The following is a 21,146-nucleotide window of genomic DNA, read 5'->3' on the forward strand; positions in this document are numbered from 1 at the left end:
GAATGTCCAGGAGGAATGCAGAAGGAATTTCAAGGGGAGGACAGCCCTAATGCTACTAAAGGACAATTTCTGTGTGAGTTTTTCCTAGGCAGATTTGCAACCCGATCTCTTCCTCTAAACTAATTTGTCTGGAAGCATTGGATGCCCATCTGCTTTCTCCGCTTTATAGCTTCTTTGGCAAGGGAGGAGTAAGCTGCCCATAAAATGGGAACTGGGATCTCGATGGAAGAGAACTCTGAAAAATTCTTTGTGGGTCTTGCAGACTTGCAGAATAAAATTTAGCAAGACTTTTATATTGCTACTCTCTGCTAGGCATGCTTTAGTATGCATGCTAAAATGAGTATCCATTTACAGTTATGCCTAAATAACAGTAATTCCCTGCTCTAACCCACACCGTCTGGTAAAGAGGGTGGATGACAGAGAGGCATTTGTGTCGTGGTTACACCAGTGAATAGAAGGACACACTAACATCTTGTTGGTTCGTATTTCAGTCTTCAAAAGGTACTCATGCTCTTAACTGGGGCTTGTCAGTTGTGACACATTTATTGATTTTTTTGCCAGTAAGGTAAAATTGTATCTGCTAAAACCTTCCCGAGCTGATTGTCTGTGTTAAATTCATAAGAGCATATAATGGATAATCTAGGTAGAAGTAATCAGTGAAAACTGCATGCAAAATGAAGAGCTTTCTAAAAACGGTGTTGTGCTGTCCTGACGTTTGCCAGCCCAGTCGGTTTCTAGGTGAGCTGTACGATATGTGGAAAGCGGACAGTGGGCTCCTCTGTTAATCTCACGCATTCTCCTGAGTCTCCTGTCTTTTTCTCTGTGATGACAAATGAATCTCCAAATGTAATTGTGCTGGCCAAAGTTACGCGAACAGCACCTGTCCAAAGAAATTTGAGCAGTTCTGCTTTGGCGTTCAGGAAGGGGAGCGGTGGCTGGCGGGGTAAGGCCGGGCAGCCAGCTGGGTGTGCAGAGCCACTAGGTGTCATCCCGCGCCGAGGGACTGCCTCACAGCCAGCCCGCCCGGACTTTTCCCTACCATTTTCAATTTAATGCTAGCATGGTCTGTGTTTTCCCACCAAAAAAGGCATAGAGAGACTTGGTGTGTTTCGGCAAATGAGTTATCGTGTTCTTTTCTTAGTGTCCTTTCCACTGATGCTGTACCAAAGTCGGATCCCTTCAGAAAATTTCTTTAGGTCCTTATCCTTCACGTCAAGGAATAATTCCATAAGGTTATTTGTACAGCAGTGGTGTAATTAAAGCAACCTTTATTATCGACTTATTGCTAGGATAGGTTTTGGTTTTTGTGTTGTTTTTCTGTTTCCTCTCTCTGTTTTGTACCAGGCCATGTTGCGTTGAGAGGGCTGTTACAGGCACTGACGTTTGGTCAGAAGGTTTCTCAGTTCGGGCTGCCTCCATGCAGGCATTAACTAGCTGCACATGAAGCAAGATGGTCTTTTACTTGGGTAGCCCATCCCGCAGCTTCAGAGCCGCTCTGCCCGAGTTGGGCAGCCTGTCCTCTCGCACAGGGCGAATCACCCAAACGCCGAGCCTTGCTAATAGTGAGGGCCCCGCGGCCTTGCCTGCGGCTGCTGCCCGCTCCTGGTGGCAGGCAGCCCTCGCGCTCCCTCCAGCTCTGCCCTCAGGCGATCGTTCAGGCTGCGTTGGAATTGCTCAGCGACTCTGATTTCTTCAGCCTGCCCCAGGTTTTCACGCAGGCAGCCTACCATTAAAGCAGCTAGTCAAACCCAACACGCGGTCTTCTGGGGCTGTAGTTTGTTACCTCCGAGTCAAAGAATACCGTGCTTTTACCTGCAGCGCGGGAGGTGCTTCATATGCCACTCGCTACTGCCGATGGCCCCAGACAGCGATGCTCTGTCTGAACTTTCTGGCACTTTTGGAAGATAAATGCCCCTGGTAAGCAGCAAGCACGACGCAGGAGTGGGACGTGGCTGCGCCAAGGCTCGCTGTTCGTGTTCTCACTCAGCTAGCTCCCGAGTTTCCCGTGAAGCTGATCCTATGACAACAGTAGCTAGACCACTCTGTATTTGGGTCAGTTGGGGAATTAACCTCCCTAAAAGCTCCCAGTCCATATCTAGGCATGAGCAGACAGAACAACATAGTTTTGCTGCCACGCTTAATTGGGCTTGTTTGTACTGCAGAAAGTCAGCGTCTTGGGATGGCTGCGAATTGCTGCTGACAAATGTGGTCATTAAAAGCAGTAATCCAGGAAACTTCAACCCCAAGTCAGGCTTCTGAGTCCAGCTTGAATATAACCACTGCGAAACTTTAAGTGTGCTGAGCTGATTATTCTGTTCATTTATCAAAAATCTATCTTAAACTGGTATAATTGTAGGGACACCCAGTGACTTAGTATCTTCTCAAAACATTCATGTATACAGAAAATTATTCATTAGGTATTTTCAGACATGATAAATCTTTACCTTAAATGACATAAAAGTATTCTAAGTAGTTACCTGAGGCTCAAACATCTTCAGCTATAAAATCTGAAAGCACAGCTGTACTTCAGACTTAGTATGGGTTTTGTGTCATCGTGAAAGTGCAGTGAGAAATAATTTTATGGTAGTGTACATTCTGTAGGTGCATCACTCACGGTCTCTTACTTTTTTTTCTTTTTTAACAGAAAATGAATAGTAAGCTGAATTAGGTCAACTCTTATTTATCCTTTTTGAGTTAAGAACTTTGCAGGCTGAGAATGTAGACCTGTGTGTCTTAGGGGCAATCCCTTCTGTTCTGCAAACATCATGGGAACAGTGTGTTCTCGCTGGGCTGCAGCGCGCGGTTTGAGCTCCTTTCTCTTCAGCTCATTGCACTGGGTAAGCGTGGGGATGTCCTGAAATAGCTGATACCCGATCAGGTATCTCATGCCACATGTATGGTAGAGCAGGAAGGTCATATATATGGGAAAGTCATATGGTTTGGGGAGTTGAGGGGGGCACAGAAATGAAGCTCAGCTCCCACAGCTGTTCTCTTTCCAGAGGCTTTGACACCTCAGATGGAGTGAATTGTCAAAATCAAAGCTGTAAAGTCACGGCATTTCATTAGCGAGCATGTACAATTGACTTTTTTTTTTATTGTAGGACTTCTGCTGGTGCAGTGGGCTGGGGCTCGGCAGGTGGTGGTCGTGAGAATGGCAGCAAGGCAGGAAGGAAGCTAGTAATGACCTGGGCAGCTGTGCTCGTGCACAGCTTCGTGCTTTGTGTGCTTGGAGGGCTTGGCAAGTGCCTTGTGTGCAGGTTGCTGAGGGAGGATTGAGCAGGAAATTAAAGGGGATTAGGTTAATGATTGCACATGTACTTTTGCTGGCTCTTTTTGGGTGGATGACATGAACTTCTTTGTGACCCTCAGGATGTGGAGGACTTGTCAAAGTGTCGGTGGGTAAGCATGGTGCATGTGGTTTGTCTACTGTTGCTGTGGGTTGGGAAAGCCTTCCTTCACCTGTGATGATTCAGGAGTGAAAGTGAACCCTGAGGTATGTGGGCAGTCTAGACAGCTGCAGTGCTATGCAGTCTGCGTGCCAAGAATGCGGGCTCTGGCTTCATTTGGCTTAGATTGATCCGTGTGAAATGCGTGGCAAAATAAACACAACTCTGCAAAAAAAACTGGGGGAAGTAGGAGTAAAACATGTCTTTGAGATCTTTTTCAATTGTTTGAGTAGGACAACAGGCTTTGTAATTCTTTGCATTAGCTCAAAGCTAGGAGCACTGATGAGACAGGCAGAAGAACAAGCCTTCTGCTCCTCCCGTGTTCCTACTGATAAAACACGAGTGTATTTATTTGAAAAGAGTCTTCTGTTTAACTGACATCTTTATGTTTGCTGGCCCTGGGGAAGGCAGGGAGTGAGGTGGAGGAAAGCCACACATACAAGAGCAGTCGGCGTGATGCTGGGGATGGAAGCAGGCTGTCTCTGCGGATGGTGGTGTTTTCCCTGTACTTTGAATGAGAAAAGAGTGGAGACTTTGTGCCCTTTGGCTGTTCAGCACTGAATGTGTAACATGGACTAGCTGAGGTTACCTGACGCCGAGTCTCAAGAGCTGACAAGCGTGCGGTTATCTTAGTGGGATTCTGTTGGGCTGGGTAGCTGTGCTGCTCGTGGAGAGCACGGAAATACTTCCTGGTAGGCCCTGTGGTTTCAGGAGCCACGGTTATCTGTGATCTTCAAGAAGGGGGGAAAACTTTGTTCTTTATTGTAGTCTGTGTGATGTGTTGACACTCATTTTGTTAATTTTGCAAAATGTAATTTATTTTCTTTGAAAATAGGGAAAATATTTTTATATTCTGCTGAGCATGGCAGTACTGAACTATGATGCTTCTGGTTTGCGTGGGCGAGATGATTCCCAAGTGCTGCATGTTAGCAACTGGACAGTGAGGAAGGAATGGAGGAAAAACTCCAGCTGTTTTCCTTCTGTTTTCTTCTCAAAGAAAAAGCTAGCAATGCTGTTAGACGTAGCTAACTGCATGCTGTCTTTTGGATACTTCTAGGCAACAGCTGGTCCAGTTGGTCCTGGATACTCCACTGATTTCATCTCCATTGGCCTGTAGCAGGCCTTCAGCTGGCAAAAGCCACGTTAGGACTCCTGCGTCTTGGCCAGTTTTAAAAGAAGAGGTGCCAGTGATTGACAGTTTCTTGAGAAAGGAAAATGTTTGCACCCTGACAGAGACAGATGGTCTGGCAGAAACAGATCGGAAGGTTTGCAAAACTGAGAAACATCATAACCTCTGTAGCAGCTCTGCAGAGGCTGGTGGCAAAGACAACGAAGTGGGATCACAAGAGAGTTCTGAATGCACCAAAAGTCGTGAAAAACCTTCTACGTCAGTGGTAAAAGTAGTCAACAAAGGTGAGATGATTAATTTTTTGTTGTTCTGCTCACTTCCCCAAGTCCGTAGCTGCAGCTGGCTGTGTGCATATAAGTACCATCAGCCTGTGGCATGCATCTCTTTTCTGCATTGCCCAGATTTGCACTTAAAGCACGGGCGTGCTCAGGTGCTTCCTGCTTAGCTGGACTGGTTCGTTCAGACTACTGCTACAAGCATATTCTTGATGAGGAAGTTTGGGCTGATGTCAAGTAATTAAATTGAGTTTGACTCTTATAGATTCCTTTGTATTGTGTAACAACTCTTTTAAAAACAAACAGAAAAGTTGCACAACAGATTTATTGAGTAAAAAGTGAAGTCATTTTCTCTTTTCCTTCAATTTGATGAGCAGACAGACAACACTGATACTTGTTGTTCTCGTATATCCTCAGTAACCATAAGCAAGGTATTTTACATTTTGTTTGCTATTTGAGGGGTACACCCCCAATCAAAACGATCATGGTTTCAGTTTTGTTAATGTTCCTATTCATACATTCTTCAGAAGAAAGTAATCTGCTTTATTCTCCTGTAATTGTAGATTAATTTATTGAAGCATGTAAACGTCCATTTATACTAATCAACTGCAGTGAAATGACAGTATCTTCTTAATTTTGACATCACAGCAGGCATCTTATTTAACTAAAAGTCTAATAAAATCATAGAATATCCTGAGTTGGAAAGGACCAACTTGGAGTTGGTTGGAGTAAAATTTTGATACTCAATAGTTCATGTTTATATATTCTTCTGTTTAACAATTTATTTGACTGAAACTTGGGAGTTCATATTTATTCATTAGCTGGGTAGAATGTAATACCGCCAGAAAAGGAGCCATATGAAAATGGTATCAGCCTAGCCAGAAGGTATGTTTTCTAGTTTTATTAATCAGACTTGCTCCCATTAGTAATTTTAAACTCATATGAAATTTTCGCTCTCATTTATTCTTGAGCAACTGAAATTTTCACTTGCTGACCATTTTATGACCTTATTAAACGCTCAGGTATGCATTACATTGAAATTACTTCAACAAGTGCAAAGTAGTTGGTCAGAGAATATAAATGAGTGATTCCAAATGAGGCAGTGCTGAAGTTCTTCTAGTAACTATTAATTGTTGTGTTAAGAATTGAAGTGTAAAATTCAAATACAATAGTTACGAGTAGTCTATTATTTTGTTATTTTGCTAAATGTCCTAGTTAATTGTTGTAAGTCAGGAATTATAAAGCAGCGTTACCAGGTAGCTCTGAATTCACACATTTCAGTGTTTTTGCTAGGTTGTGTTTTGCTTCTTTTTAAAAATCCAGGTTGATTTTCTAATACAGAGGATAATGGTTAGAGAATCTGTCTCATGCTGTTCATTTAACGTTACCCTTTTGTTTTTTTTACAGAATGTACAGAATGCAATTGCAAAAGACAAATATTTTAAGTCTGTGTTTTGACTGTCATTACAGGTGGCCTTCACAAGTACTTCTTGCAAATCTGATGCAAGAAGAATTCTGACATGGGTGGGGTCAGTTACAGGGCAGTTGTGAGTGAGTGAAAGTCACAAAATTGAGTTACAGGCACTTTAAAAAGAAAGGGGGGATGGACTATGAAGCGTATTCAGATCACAGAATTCCTGTGAGGTTAACTAACTCATGTATCGATGTGAGTTTTGAGACCCACAGATTTGAAATATGGAAACATGAAGTTAATATGAATAAATTTTGGGCTATACTGCTCTATCAAAATACAACAACCTCTTAAATATAGGAGTGAAATACTGCAAAAATGAAAGGGATTATCACAGAAATAAGCATATGCTCATATTGGCAGTGCTAGGTTAATGATTGGACTTGATGATCTTGGTGGTCTTTTCCAACCTAGATGATTCTGTGAGTCTGTATTAGTCCTTAGGGTTCCTTGTAGTATGCATGTTGTTCTAGATTTTTTACTACAGTTTTCATTTCCTTTGATTGCAGGGAGGAAGATGAGATGCATTCTGATATTACACAGAAAGGGGAATAAGTGCTCGGGAGTGAAAATGAGTGCTAAAAATGAAGGTTCTGGACAAATGTGCCAAAACTTTTTTTTTTTTTAAATACCATAACAGCAGAAACCTGGAATTCTGTGTTTGCATTTTATTCAATCAACAGTTTTTCTTATGAAAATACTTGATTTGTGTTGTAATATACATGCTAGTAAAACCATTCTCCCTTGCTTTCAGTGGAGTGTCCTGTTTGTGGGGTTGCTATTCCAGAGGAATATATAAACAAACATCTAGATAGCTGCTTGACCAGAGAAGAGAAGAAGGACCGCCTTAGAAGGTAAGAAACATCTCAGAACTTTTTGTGTGCATGTAGCTATTGTTCTGCACTGCTGAAATAAGAAACATTAGTTGATGGGTTGTAATAATATAGTGGACTGTGCTTGTTTCTTGATTACCTGTAACATATGCCAATGTAAAATCACTCTATGAAGATTATAGTGGTGATTTTGCTCTTTCAAGGAAGTATTGCGAATTAGCAACTGAGTTACTTTTTTAGTGGCAGGATAGTACTCGGTAATGTTTTAAAGAATTTAACATGGGAAGTAAACCTAGTCTGTACATGATTGTCATCAAATTTCTGCTCACTAGCATTACAGTTCTATTCAGATAAACCTTGTTCCCATTTTTCACTTGGTAAGTAAATTAATTCCTGATTCAAATGGGCCAAACAAAAATTGCTTCACTAGCTGTCAAGTTAAAAAGTAAAAATTGTGCCTCACTCTGCTCACTGTGGTTCTCTTCCAATGACTCCAGTTAAGGTTGCTTCCTTTAAGATACTAATTTTCATAAGGTTTATGCGTGCCTGTGACTTTATGCTTCCATCCTAGAATTTGTTATAGTCTCCATGTTCATGTCAGAAGTGTAGACTTCAGTCTTTCTTACTTACTAGCATAAATTCAGGCCATTATGACTTCTGACTGATCAGACTTGACAACTGTGAGGGACTTTTACTCTGTGCAGTTTTACTGCCTGGTAGTGTTACCAAGTCCTCTGAACCTTAAATTAGGAAGTAATTTTATGTAGGCTCTAAACTTGCTCAGTGATGCTTAGATTGCAATCTATAAGCTGAAGGATTTTTAAGATGAATAAATGGTAAACTAACATGGAAATCTGATGTTACATTTTAATTTTCATTTGGGATTTTTTTAAAATTTTTTTTTACTGTTTTCACTGTTCTTAAAGAATGAAAATAAAAGCCAGCTCCTCGGTGTCAGTCCCATGTTCCTAATAGAATTTTAAATTTTGCTTGTTTTGTCTAGACTTCTTGGACTTTAGGAAAGTATCATGCAAGATCCTGATACTGGGGGATTGGATCTTGTGTTTTGAGTGTGGCTTTGGCAATGTATTTATTTTATGGCAGTGTCGTTCAGGTTTCAGTAACAACACACCTCTAGTTCTTCTCTGAGGAATTACAGCTCTGTTTATTCTCAAATTAGGAGCACATGGCATACCATGTTAGCAGTTGAGCAGTATTTCATCAGAACTGAAAATTTAGTCCCCCAAACCTGGACAGGCATAGTTATAACAGGTAAACGTGTGTTCAGAGAACACTGCATTTTTTTTTTCCAAGAATGAAAAAAAGATGTTAAGATTCAAAACAGTTATGAGCTGTTTTCACTTAGCTGTCTGCTCGCAAAGCTGTCAGCTGTATTCTTGGTCATGCTGCTGGCGAACCACAGTACATACAGAACTTTTTTAGGAGGTTTCAGAATCTTTAATGAAAAGATTAAATTATTTTTTTTCTATTTCCCAAAAGAATCTGCAGCTGTGCTGCAGATTCTGAGACTAAATGATATAAAATAATGACAATTTTTGCTTAGGACTTTTTTTTTAAACTTGAGATTTATTTGCAGAATGATGAGCTAAAAGTGCTGAATAAAGTTTTAACATCTCTTGCTTTCACAATAGAAAGCTGTTAACTTCTCTGTCATTCAGAGCTGTGCAGCTAAATTTTATTTTGCTTCAGGAAGGAAAATGTCTATAATGAAATGCTGTTCTTCTGTAATTAGAAATAAGTTGGAATAAAGCATGATTTAAGTTGAAAGTGAGTGAGATAGTAGATGGATTTCAGTGCCTTTGTTGGCTAGTTTATATTTTCACTGGGAGACGTAGAGAAGACTGAGATATTTTGTGCAGAAAAACTATTCTGCTCATTTTGGATAATAAAAGTTGTGGTAAGATGTGAATTTTTTGTGGCAGTTTCCTGTAATGAAGATGTTTCCCAGAGCTGTTCTAGGAACGCTGAGTTCTTCTAACATATGGCAGTGTGAAGGAGTAAATCTTGTTTTTAGACATTGTTCATCTGAGAGCACTGTTTATGTTTAATGTCATTTTCTATATTACTGACCTATCCTTCTGTCAGATGGGAACTACAAATTTGCTTTCAATTGCATGATTGTGTCTTTATTGAAGTCATTTTCATAGAAAGATGAAAAAATCTCATAATTCAAGTTTGGGGTTGCAGTTTTAATGCTTTTAAAACTTCCCCAACTAATTTGGGTAGGACATGGCCAGTATTTGTCTGGAAAGTCTTTATGTTTCAGCAGTCTGAATTCAGCACAGTTCCTTTGCAAACCAGACTGAACATCAGCCTGATCCTAATGAAGACGAGCAATACTGAGTTTGCTGGTGTGATTTGAAGCCCTTGCTGTCAATATCAAAAATGGAGCGGCAGTACTGGTTACTTGGGAAGTGGCGTTTGCACAGTTCCCTAAAGGCAATCAGACGAGACCTCTTGCTTTTTGTATGTTTGAAATGTTCTTTTTGGTAGATGGAAAAGCGTTCTGTCTTCCTAGAGCTCTTGCTGTTGCATTAGTCGTACGTTGTGTGATGTGCTGTACGTCAGTCACGGCTGAAATCACTCCTTCAGATGTTCCTTACCCAAAGTGGGTGAAATGCCCTGTAAAAACGCAAGTCAGTATTTGTGTTCTTACTAGAAGTATCAATGAAAAAATGTTTGTTTCCTCTTCCTTTTGCAGTTCTACTCAGAAAAGGAAACCTATGCCTAAAGTTGTTTACAACTTGCTCTCTGATCGTGAGTTGAAGAAGAAACTAAAGGAACACGGACTGTCTGCCCATGGGACCCGGCAACAGCTCATTAAAAGACACCAGGAATTTGTGCACATGTATAATGCTCAATGTGATTCTCTAAATCCCAAATCTGGTAAGTTAGAAATTGTAGGAATGTTTTTATCATCACAAACTCTTTGTATGCATTTCTCTTTCTTTTAGTTCACAGGGTAGGAACAGGCTGGTTTAGGTATTTGTAATGATTATAAGATCCTGATTTTTTTGAAATCATGAATTTACTTGCCAGCTCTGGGCTTGGCATGTAGGAGTAAGCTTATGAGAAAAGCAACCTTGCAACCAACACTACTTGCTTTTTCATTTTGCTCCTCTAAACATTTTAAGAACTTGAATAAGAACTAAAGAAAGATTAAATCTGTAAGTGACTTAGGTGCCAAGCACCACCACTTGGTTTGCGCCTGAGCACATTTGAAAATAAATATTGGTGCTTTTAAAAATTGTTTTCCAGGACTTCGGGAAATCTCTGTGTTGAGAACCAGCACATACAATTAAGATTGCGTTCGATTTCAGCAAGTTTTAGGTTTATATTTCATTTCAGCAAGACTTAACAGGGATAGAGTCTTAGCAAGTTTATGCCTGCAAGAACAGCACTGGTATCAGGATGTCAACGTCAGCGATTTATGCTGATCTGGCAATGCAGCTAAATCCCCTCGGAGCCCCTTCCCGAGTGCCCCCAGAGGCAGCAGAAGAGGGGTGGCTGCAGTAGGTGCTGGAGGTAGGCAGCCCCCGGCAGGCAGGCCGGCAGGAGCCGAGCAGCTCCGATGCCAGGGAGGAACAGAACGGTCTGCTCCTGCTCGGCGCTGGGCTCGGGGCGAAGGAAGGGTGGCATGACCCGGCTGGTGTTGCTGCCGCCATGCAGCCGGCAGCCGCGGGAGGTGGGCGCTGCCTCGGCTGGAGCCTCCTGCCTCTGCTGGAGCTCAGCTCTGCCGTACGTGCGGCTCTGTCAGCCTCTTGATGTGCTGCGTGTTGCCCTTCTGGGGGTGATTCTTCACTTGATGCTCACGATGAAGCAGCAGGGAGGCCCTGTCTGTGTAGGTCATCCAAGCTAGCTAAATGAAGTTTCACGGTGCGTTACACGGTGCTTTGGCTAGGATCCTCTAAATAAGGCAAAGCTCTCACTGAGTTCTGCCTCCATACCTATTTATAAAGGGTGAATTATTAAACTAGCATTTAGGATGCAGACATGCATTTTTGATGGTAGCAGTGAACCTAAGGTCACCGTAAAATACAAATACCTGAGCTTCTGAGGAAGCATAGGTGCCAAATTCCTGGATTTTGCTTAAACCAGTTTTGAACAGGTTTTACTCCTTCGCAGCATAATAAGCTTCTTGTTCTCTGGCAACTTTACTCTCTAGTGGAAGTGTTTGTTTTAATAATCTGCGTAGCTACCTAGTAGCTGTTTGAAAATGATTAAGTGTAGAAATATGTTTGTAAAAGTAAATGTCAAAATAAACCATGCAGACAGTGTTGAGTGTGTTTATATGCTTTTGAGGTGTCTGACCTAATGGTTAGGGTAGGTTGTAATTCATGCCTAGACTGTGGGTTTTGGGTATAAGCCTGCAGACAGATTTTTGTTGCCTTGGAAGGTAGTCCTCGGAGGTAAAAATAAGATAAGTGTATTTCATTATTTTTTGTTTAAGGACACATTTTAAAATGGAAGCTTTTTATAAAAGACATTCCTGTATGCCACAGATAGTGTACAGTGTGGTAGAGAAAGATTCAAGTATGATGTGAAAAGACTACGCTTTTCTGTCAATTTGGTGTGGAGGAAACGTGAGCACGAGGGCCGAGGAGCTGCGGGAGGCAGCTGCCAGAAGCGCTGCCCGGCGCTCGGCGTTGGCAAATGTCCCCCGAGTGCTGGTGTGAAACCTGTCGGCTTGTAAGTGCTTGGGATCCGAGCCCGAGTTTCACTGTTGGAAAGCTAAGGCAGGTTTGTCTCCGTGATTGAAGTTAACAGTAGTTTCATTTAGTGCTGGGAACGCTCTGACATCTCCTGTTTTAACGATCTGTTTGTTGTGTTTTTGAACAGTTGCAGAGATTGCTAAAGAGCTGGAAAAGACTGAGAAGATTCGGGTTCAGCTTGAATTTAATAAAACTGGAGAAAGTGTAAGCTAATTGTCCTTGTTCCCAAATGGGGGGATGGATAGGATAAATCGTAGTGTGGGCACTGAGCGTGTTTGCCTGTCGCGTTATCGTGGCAGTTCCCAGATTCCCAGACTGCGTGTGGGACTTTGCATATACCATCTTCTAATCACGACTTTCTCATATCGGTCTTTTGTCATGGGCAGTTCTTAGTATACTGCTGACGTCTCTATGTCCAAACCACTTAAGTAAGACTTTTTTTTTTTTTGATTACAATAAAGATTCTGGAGAAATGTTCCCCTTGGTCATACTGGAAGGTTTTGACCCTCCATGGTAGTGCGGGGAATATTTTGCTTCCTAGAATTCTCTCGATTTATCTAACAAATTCCTCGTTTCCATATTAGCAATAGTGCCTGTTCTTTTCCCATGACATATGATACTTTTGTGACTTTTGGTGCACATTTATTGCACAGTATTAGGAAGTACTTTATGGCCCACACACGCTGGATGTTACACGGGGTAGTTTGGCTTAGGCTTGTTGTCTTTGTGAAAGCAAAGCAAAACAGCATATATACATACTTTAAATATATATTACTTTCTGCGGATGAGGTAGTAAGAGTTAGTGGGTGGGGGAATGAATGGCTGAGCCTTTGTCCACTTAAGTCTGTAGTTTTAAAGTTTGCAGCTTTATCAGCTTTTTCTCTTTGTAAATAAACATTCATGTGATTTCTGTAGAGCTTGACCTTTACAAAGGATCAGACAGAGGAAGAAATAGACAAGATCCACACCGGATATCGTAAGTAATATGCAAGTTTCACTTCATTTTCCTCATTAAGTCATCTTTTTATTCCCTCTGTGCTAAAACACACACACGGACGCACACCTGTTTATTCCCCGTGTCCATCAGTTTAATAGATGAAGGAAAAAGCTGAAAGTTCTCTTATTTGGGCTGAAATTTCCTCTTTGAAACACAGTCTCTGTTAAGAGAGAAAACTCACTGCCAGGACGGGGTAAAATTGAGGTGGAAGTCTCCCTGACCCACCTCCACTTATGCACTTTCTGCTTACCTTCTGGTCCTCCTACATGTTCGCTGGATATAAAGAACAGCAGAGTTTTCCTGTCTGCCTCCCCGGATGCACAGTGCATAGTTGTGTGGTTTCTCTGGGAACCCGTGGGCAGCTGGAAGGAGCAGAGCTCTGGAAGGACTCCCTGAGACCCAAGCAGCGCTGGCCATGTGGGCGGCAGTGTCCTGTTGCTGCCCAGGCTGCTGAGGAGTTCTTTCAGTCTCCCGCTCGGTGTAAGAGTCCGTGTGATTCTTAAAACACGGGTTTTGAAATACAGAAAAGCAGTTGTGACTGCAGGCAAAGCTGATTGTGCTTTGCTTGAGAGATTTCACCCTTGTTTGTGCTGGGCTTTGTGTTTTTGTCTCTCTGCGGAACCATGTAACCAACTAACCTCTTTATTTGTGGTTATTTCAGAAGCAAAGACTCTTGTGAGATTTAGATTGCAAGACTTGCATCCTGTTTTGGTAATTCATTGCTGAAATTGCTCACGTAAACTGATTTTTACAGGTGGTTTGTGCTTTTGTACATCAGGTTTTAAATAGCATTAATTCATTCTTAGCTCCCTAATGTTGCCGTATTATTCGCAGTTTCTTTCCTGCTGTTACCCACTCATTTTGCCTCACCTGCACTGTGCTTGTACTCTCAAACGTGGTACTTAGCCATGGAACACTCGAACGATATTCAGTGAACATTAAGCTTCTCATCTTTTGGCCATGGAGGAGCAAAGCAAGGAAAGGACAACTTGTTCTGATTATACTTAAGGGTGTATTTAAATCTGCGATATGGTCACATTTCCTGTGTTTCCTTGTGTTGCTTCAGGCATATAAATTATTCCATAATGCAGCTAGATTTAGTCTTGTTGATTTTAGTCGGGTTTCTGCAAAGGCTAAATAAGGACCTAAATCTTCAGCAAACTTTTCCCTTGCTTTTTGCTGCTCTTCCTGAGAATATTTTCTTTCTAACTGTACAAACTGTTTGTGGTTTTGAATATGAAACATTCTCCACTAATTCCAAGTAACTGGTTAATAATTACTCTCTTGCTGTGCAGAAGTCTCCAGCACTGTAATGCAAAAAAAACAAACCCCAAACAAAAACCTCAACCCAGCCAATAACAAAAAACAGACAACTCCCCCTTCCCACCGCAACAAACAAACAAACAAAACCCTACAAACTGATTAATTCCTCACTAGGTATTTTTCTCTATGAACCTTTAATAGCTCTCTAAAGACCAAACCCGAAGTTCAGTGACTTGGTCGACCCCCAGAGCAGAGCAAATGCCATGCAACTGACCGTGAGTGCTCTGCTCATTCAGGTCGTATGGAACACGGTTTGGAAATTTATCATCATTAAGTGAATGAATTAGCCTCAGGAAGCTGAACTGAAAATCTAAAATTAAAAATAATAAATTCATAGGAAGATGTGTTTTAAAAGTAGTAAAACATGGTGAACAAAGAGGTAAATTTTAATTCGTGTCAGCAAATTATTTCACGTAAAAGCAATAGGGAAAACACTGGCTTGAAAAAAAAGTTGTGCATTAAAATTAGAGGACAGTTAGAGGTTAAAAGAACCTTCATCAAATGCTTTTTTTGGTGTTGTCTTTTTGTTTTTCCTGGACTTTAAAAAGCTTTATTAGGCAATAAAGGCTGTTTTTTTCCCTTTTAATTTGCATCATGTATATCCTAAGTCCCTAATTTACAGCTGAATTAATTTAACTCTGACATGAGTTCTGTGAATAAAAAAACAAAACAACAAAAACCTACATCTTTTTTTGTGTGTATTTCCATACAAAACACACAACAGAGTGGAGCTATAAAACAGCCTTGCTGAAAAGCAAGGTAAAGCAGTTGGGATAAAACCCATTTTTTTTCTGAACTTCGTTACAATTTTCCAGGCTATTGGCAAATTGCAAATTACTCCGTGTTGTGTGTGTTTTTGTTTTTTTTTTCTTCTTCTTTTCCTGTATATGAAGTGTTTTTGAAAGACCAATTAATATTTTGGCTTGAGGAACCTGTGGTTGTTTTATATACTAGATGAAAACTGCTTGAGCAACCGCCAGAGTACGTTCCTGCAAGGTGCAATTAACTGCATTGTCCTGTGCAGCAGCTTCCTTCTGCTCGTTGGGAATTCACTAGCAGGCAATGGGATGTTTTCCCTTCAACCCAGTGTCAACTTCATTCTGCTCTTTTCATGGGCAGGCCGTTATTTAAAGAGTTTTTTTTTTAATGTGTATATATATATATATATATATATATATACACACACACACACAAATAAAATACAGATACATTTGTTCAGAAAAATTATTCTGCTGCTCTGTGTATGTCTTAATTTGCAGTGTGATTCAGACGCTTACTGATTTATGTCTTGTGTTATAAATATTTTTAATTACATCTGCGGTGGTTTTGTTACTGAAATACCCATAGTTTTACAAAATGTGCGTGGTGTGTAGTTTCAGCACAGCTGCGATTTATGTTGTATCTGAACAGTGCCTCGGATTGCCAGGACATTTCTTTTTAACTTGAAAATCTTTGTAGTTACAGCATAGAACAAAGCAACAAAAAGTAGTAATACTGGAAAAACTGAAGCACCAAAGGAATTACCAATAAATGTCCAGTGCTTCAGCTACAAGCATCCAGGACGAGAGCTTTTTATTAAAAGGAGTTGTTGACCTTATGTGGTGTCTTCAGCTACGCAGAAAGGGAGTAAGTTTGAAACAGTACATGGGAAAATCATTTAATTTTTTTCCTTGTGTGGGGCAGAACTCGATATCATTCTGCCGTAGTGTTTTTCCCCTCCTGTGGGTGCAGCAGGGGACGCTGCAGGTTAGGCGCAGCGGTTATCCAGCGCAGCGCTGAGCGGGTGACGGCCTGTCCTCGAGGAGCTGCCCTGCCCCGTCCCCGTCTCCGTCCCCATCCCATCACTGCCGGCAAGATGTGCCGGGCTGCAGGAGGCCGGGGGGCCCTCAGGGGAGCCAGACCCTGCCAGAGGGTCAAGGCGTGCTGTCCTCGAGCTGCTTTACGTTGCCCAGCGCAGGGCGGACGGCAGAACAGCAGTCTCCTTGCGGGCTGCGCGTGCACTGCGAGCCCACTGCTGGGGTGCTGGGGGGAGTGGGGTGGTTCCTCCTCGCCCCCAGAATCCTCAATTCCGATTCAATGAAGAACTGGAAAGCATTCCCTAGCGAGGCTGGGATTTTATAGTCAAAGCAGCTTTGACGTCTCCGCGGCTGGTGGCCTGGCCCTACTTTGGAGAGGCAGCAGGGAGCGTGCAGGAGGGGTTGTGCGCAGCTCGCCTTCTCGTGCCTTGGAAGCAGTGGCTCTGCCACAAGGACGTTCACGATGTCCATCAGGCCCTTGTGCCTTTGCACAGGAAACGTTTGCAATGCTTTCTCTGTAGGCTAAAAGTTAGGCTAAAGGCTTTAGCCGAATTAATCTATTTTTCTCAAAAGGACAAATCTGTTTCTGAGAGTGAATTTTTTTGAAAGTCCTTCCAAATAAATTAATATTTGCTGTCTTCCCTGTAACATATCGATGTAAAACCGTGTATGGGCTGGTAGACTTTCATGCTATGCTGGCCGTGGGTAGCTACAGACAGATACGCTGTTAGAGGAGAAATTGGTGTATTCTGTAAGAAAAATGATGTGTTGTCTTCGTGCCCGGTGAGTATGAGGTAATCACAACATCTGTCTGAGGAGACCACGTATTTTCCCAGCCTCTGAGTAATCTAGATAGGAAACAACACTGCTTTGACTAAACAGCAGAGGATGCTGAATGACTGAAAGGGCAAAGAATATGCGAAAGAGCAATTAGCTGTGATTAGAGGATCTCAATCAAAAAAACCCAACATAATAAGCATGATACAAAGTCTTCAGAAATTGCTTTAGTGCAGAAGCAGGGGAAAAATCCAAAGCTACGTTAAAGCAAGTAACAGAATAGCTGTGGGATTTCACTCATTCTCTGTAGTAGGGAGGATAAGCTCTATAATAATGTGATAAAGTATGAGGTGTGACAGCCAGGCTAGCAGTATGGGGGTAGCATCTTACATTTGTTAGATGATTTGGAAAAGTGCACTTCTGGGAACATGGGACTTCGCTTGGGCTTATTGGTCAGCGGGGTCAGTCACATACCGAACAGTCTCGAAAAGCAAAGAACTGGGATTTTGGATTCCATAAATCACAACTGGAAGGTAAATCACCATAGAATAAGAAATTTCAAAATTCCTACATGGGCTTCCCTGCATGTTAGGGTTGGGCAGCTTGTTCCTTTTCGTTCACAGGTCGAAGGAGTCCATGTAATTAGCCTCTGTAACACTGCAGCGTGCGGCTCCAACGACAGCTCTGTTTGAGCCTGTCGCTTTTGAGAAGTGCTCTGTTGGAGTCCTGGCATACCTCCAATTTCCAGGACCCTAAAAGAGAAATGTGATTAGGTTAAATTGGTAGATTTTTAGGAAGAACGGTCAAACTGGCTCACTGTTGCGGTTAACTGAGGACACCTCTGTCAAGCAGCAAGGCCAGCCTGCCAGATCTGCGGGGTGCTATGGGGAAGAAGACGGCACTAAAATGTTCCTGTGTAGTTGGCATTTGTGTATGTAGTGCACTGCAAACACCGGAAATCCTTTGCTTTGTAATCCTTCATTGCTCCCAGCAGAAACCTCGCATCGCAGCACCGAGCGGTTCCCCAGGCGGTGCAGCCTGTGGGCTCGGAGGCGGTGAGCAGCCAGTCCCCGCGGCCACGTCCCCCATCCCGGCTGCACCCAGGGACACACGGAGCGCTTGCCATTTTGGAATAGATGCTTGGCGTCTCTTGGCAAAATGCTTTGAAATGGCAAGCATCAGTTACACAGGCCTCTGAGCATCCAAAGCTGGTGGGTTTTTGCCCTGTGAGTGACGCAGAAGTGAAAAATATGCTCTTAATTGCAAATGATTCCGCTGAGCAGCATAGACCCTTATTCTGATTCAGGAGAGAGATCATGTGTGGATGCAGTCCTAGTGTCCAAAAGGAGTTGAGTTCTTCATTGATATTAGAAGTTATTACAATGGTAATTGAAATAATTTCAGGGAAAAAAGAAACAAACAAAAACAGATCTTAAGAAACGAACACAGTTCTGCTGTGTGAAAAATTAAGTTTTCATCTGTGCAAGCGTTCCTGACTACTGGGTAACCAAAAGCGTAAGCACAGATTTGGATTGTTAGTAGAATATGACACTTTTTTGCAGTAACAAAAATGTTTTTAATTCAGTATTTTGTGTTTATTTCTGTTCACAGCCTTTTCACTTCTTATGGTGTATACTTCAGAAGTTCTGTGGCAATGACCAGTCTGCTTTTTGTATAGTAATGCACTGTTGTCTTTCAGGAAACAAGCACAGAAATGAATTTCAATTTTTAGTGGATCAAGTAAGTAATCGGTGGAAGAAAAGTGGTAAGAGGAAAATGGAGAGTGCTGAAATCAAAGAAGAACCAACTGTTGAAGAATTGCCAGCAGGCACAGGTTAGTAACTTTGTTTAATGTAATCATGTAATCCCTCTCCACCACATGCCCCTTGACCCATACTGATAAGTGGGTTTCCTGAAGAAATGTTCTTTCCTCCCTTTGTTCTTCTCCCCAGTCCTTAAGGGAAAAAAGAACAAAACATAAAAATCAAACAGACCTTAAAAAGATTGACTGCCGTTGATTCTAATGTGATACTTAGGCACAACCCATAATAAATGTATAATTGGATTTTAATGTGATTGTGCATATGTGTGTTGTATTTAGATGCATAATTTAAGTAGCAGGTGTAAATGAGGACTTGGGTTCTGATGCAAATCCACCGAAGTATCTTTGAACTGAGGGTGATCACGGACATTGCCTGCCCTCCTGTTTCATGACTGTGATAAGGAGTCAGCAACTGGGAACTGTGAAGGTGTTTGTGTGGATTGGGACAAGTGTTTTTTTTGTCTTCAGGTTGAAGGAGTAAAATATTTCAGAATCTTTAAGGATGTTTAAAGAGTATGTTGCTTCTCTCTTTTTTTTTTTAAACTTACTTCATTTTGTATTTATACCCTTTAATACAGTGAGAAGTGGGAATGCACAGCTGCAGTTACTCACTTCTGCAGATGTGCTTTATGAGTTAGGAGCAGCACCAGCACATGTTTATTATTTTCACTACCAACAACACCGAAGAAATACCCCTGTGTGCTTTTATCTTGTTCCCTATAGGCTTTTTCAGTCTCATTTGTTTTATGGTAGTGCATGCTGTGGCAGTGCGCATTTATCTTTGAATGTGTGATTTAGAGCGTTCCTCGTATTTGTGGAACTAGAATGTAGTTAGAATACTGAACTTCAAAGAGAATCCATTGGCCAGAGTTGGATGTGTTGTTGTCTGTATTCTTGGGAAAATGCGGCAGTTCAGTCTGCACTGGCCCTCACAAATCCCTGCCCTTCCTGAGTTGAACTGAATTAGTCTTTGGTATGTGTCTGTTTCCTGTGCTGTCACCTCTAGCAGAGCTCTCAAGAATAAAAATAAATGAAAATACCAATAACGTAGTATGAATTTTATCCTTATCATTTCATGCAGACCTTGATACAATGCATAATCCTTTCCATATGAAGGGTAAAAGTTAAGGAACTTCAAGTTTATCTCATTTGACATAATTTACAGTGATGTCCCTCATCTGTAGCAGAGACAGAAGCAATGTGTGATTAGATAATGGGATCACAGACTGAAATACTAATTTCTAGCTATGATCTGTGGAGAGGTTGGCTACTCTGAGTTCCTTGCAGCTTCCATGCAGCCTTTTTCTTCTGCCCTGAACTGTAAACTTTGAGAAGCTAAAGTAAAGCCACACAGCTTTTCCAAAAGAGTGCTCAGGTAGAAAATAACTAGATCCGTCCTATCACCCTGTGTCGTGTTGGCTTAAGTAGACAATACCACCTCAGATGGTTCTGACAAATCTGCAAAAGATTTGTTACACTTTTTGTGCACTGAGCTTTCAATAATCTTTGAAATTGCAGTTTCTAGTTCTATGCCAAACGTCTTCACCCGATTGACTCTTTGTAAATCACTTAAAAAAACAAGCAAACAAAAAGAATATTTAGGGGTGAAAGAACAAATGGCTACAGCCCGTTTCCTCCATCATCTTTATTAACAGCAAATTCCTTTGTATTAAATTGGAAATGATAACATTGGAAGAAAGAAAACCAGCAGTGAGTTACTGGCTTGCAATTTGAAAGCATTACTACTGAGAAGAACAAATTCATATGCATTCCTTGCCCGCTGTATTTCATGTTCTCATAGAAGAACATGGTAGAATTGTACAGAATTAAAACATATGTATTTTTTTTTTTGTTTTAAACCTTTCTATCTCCCATTACTCTTTACTGTAGTATTGGTGGATGTAACTTAAACCTCTCACAAAGTCTTGCTCTATTCTGATGATATATTAATCGTCCCTTCCTGATTTACGTGATTTTGATTTGCATCTTTAAACTTAAATAGTTGATTTCCAATCTGTATTTTGTAACTATTAAACGTACAGGTTTTGCATTGCCTAAGGAGGGTACTTTAAGAATTTGGTAAACATTTCTGGTACACCTCTTTTGGGTTGCATTACTGCACAGGGCCTTTGCTATTTTTAATACGTTAATTCCAGTAATGTTACATCAGTTAGACAACTGACTTGCTGTCATCTGCTGGTTGTTTTCAACAGACAGAAATACGCTCCTGCTAATCAGTACTCAGCATAAGGGAAAGGACAAACCCTAGCTGAATTCAAAGCTTGTTTAGCTTTTCCACATTGTAATTATAGTTCTGCTTGGCCTCTTCTATCAAAAACAATTTCTGTAGAGGTAAAAAGGTTGAAGTGGTTTGAGCAGCAATGTAAGTTAGTTCACAGAAGTCTTCTGCCCACTCTCAGGGACTGCCTTGATAAGGATTATCAATGAGTTGAGTCTCGGTATGGTTTTAATGCTCCTTGCAACTGTCTGCTTAAATAACTCATTTGCAAATATCTGTGGGTAGGACATAAAAGCAGTTTATCT

At 41.4% G+C, this 21,146-nt stretch overlaps 1 protein-coding gene across 6 annotated transcripts in view; it reads left to right on the forward strand.

The window, feature by feature from the left end:
* RAD18 (RAD18 E3 ubiquitin protein ligase) overlaps positions 1-21,146 on the forward strand; it is a 67,273-nt gene that overhangs the window by 25,244 nt on the left and 20,883 nt on the right. For 4 of the 6 annotated variants that reach the window (XM_080605566.1, XM_080605567.1, XM_080605569.1 and 1 more), the window contains 6 exons: positions 4,504-4,859; positions 7,076-7,175; positions 9,877-10,061; positions 12,015-12,091; positions 12,803-12,863; positions 18,480-18,614. In XM_080605566.1, coding sequence (XP_080461692.1) covers positions 4,504-4,859; positions 7,076-7,175; positions 9,877-10,061; positions 12,015-12,091; positions 12,803-12,863; positions 18,480-18,614 — 914 coding nt within the window. Of the gene's footprint in view, positions 1-4,503; positions 4,860-7,075; positions 7,176-9,876; positions 10,062-12,014; positions 12,092-12,802; positions 12,864-13,545; positions 15,399-18,479; positions 18,615-21,146 lie in introns of those variants that run through there. The other 2 variants (XM_080605571.1, XM_080605570.1) reach the window with 2 other exon arrangements.

This window comes from Anser brachyrhynchus, assembly GCF_964034855.1.
Source record: "Anser brachyrhynchus genome assembly, chromosome: 10".
NCBI lineage: Eukaryota > Metazoa > Chordata > Aves > Anseriformes > Anatidae > Anser > Anser brachyrhynchus.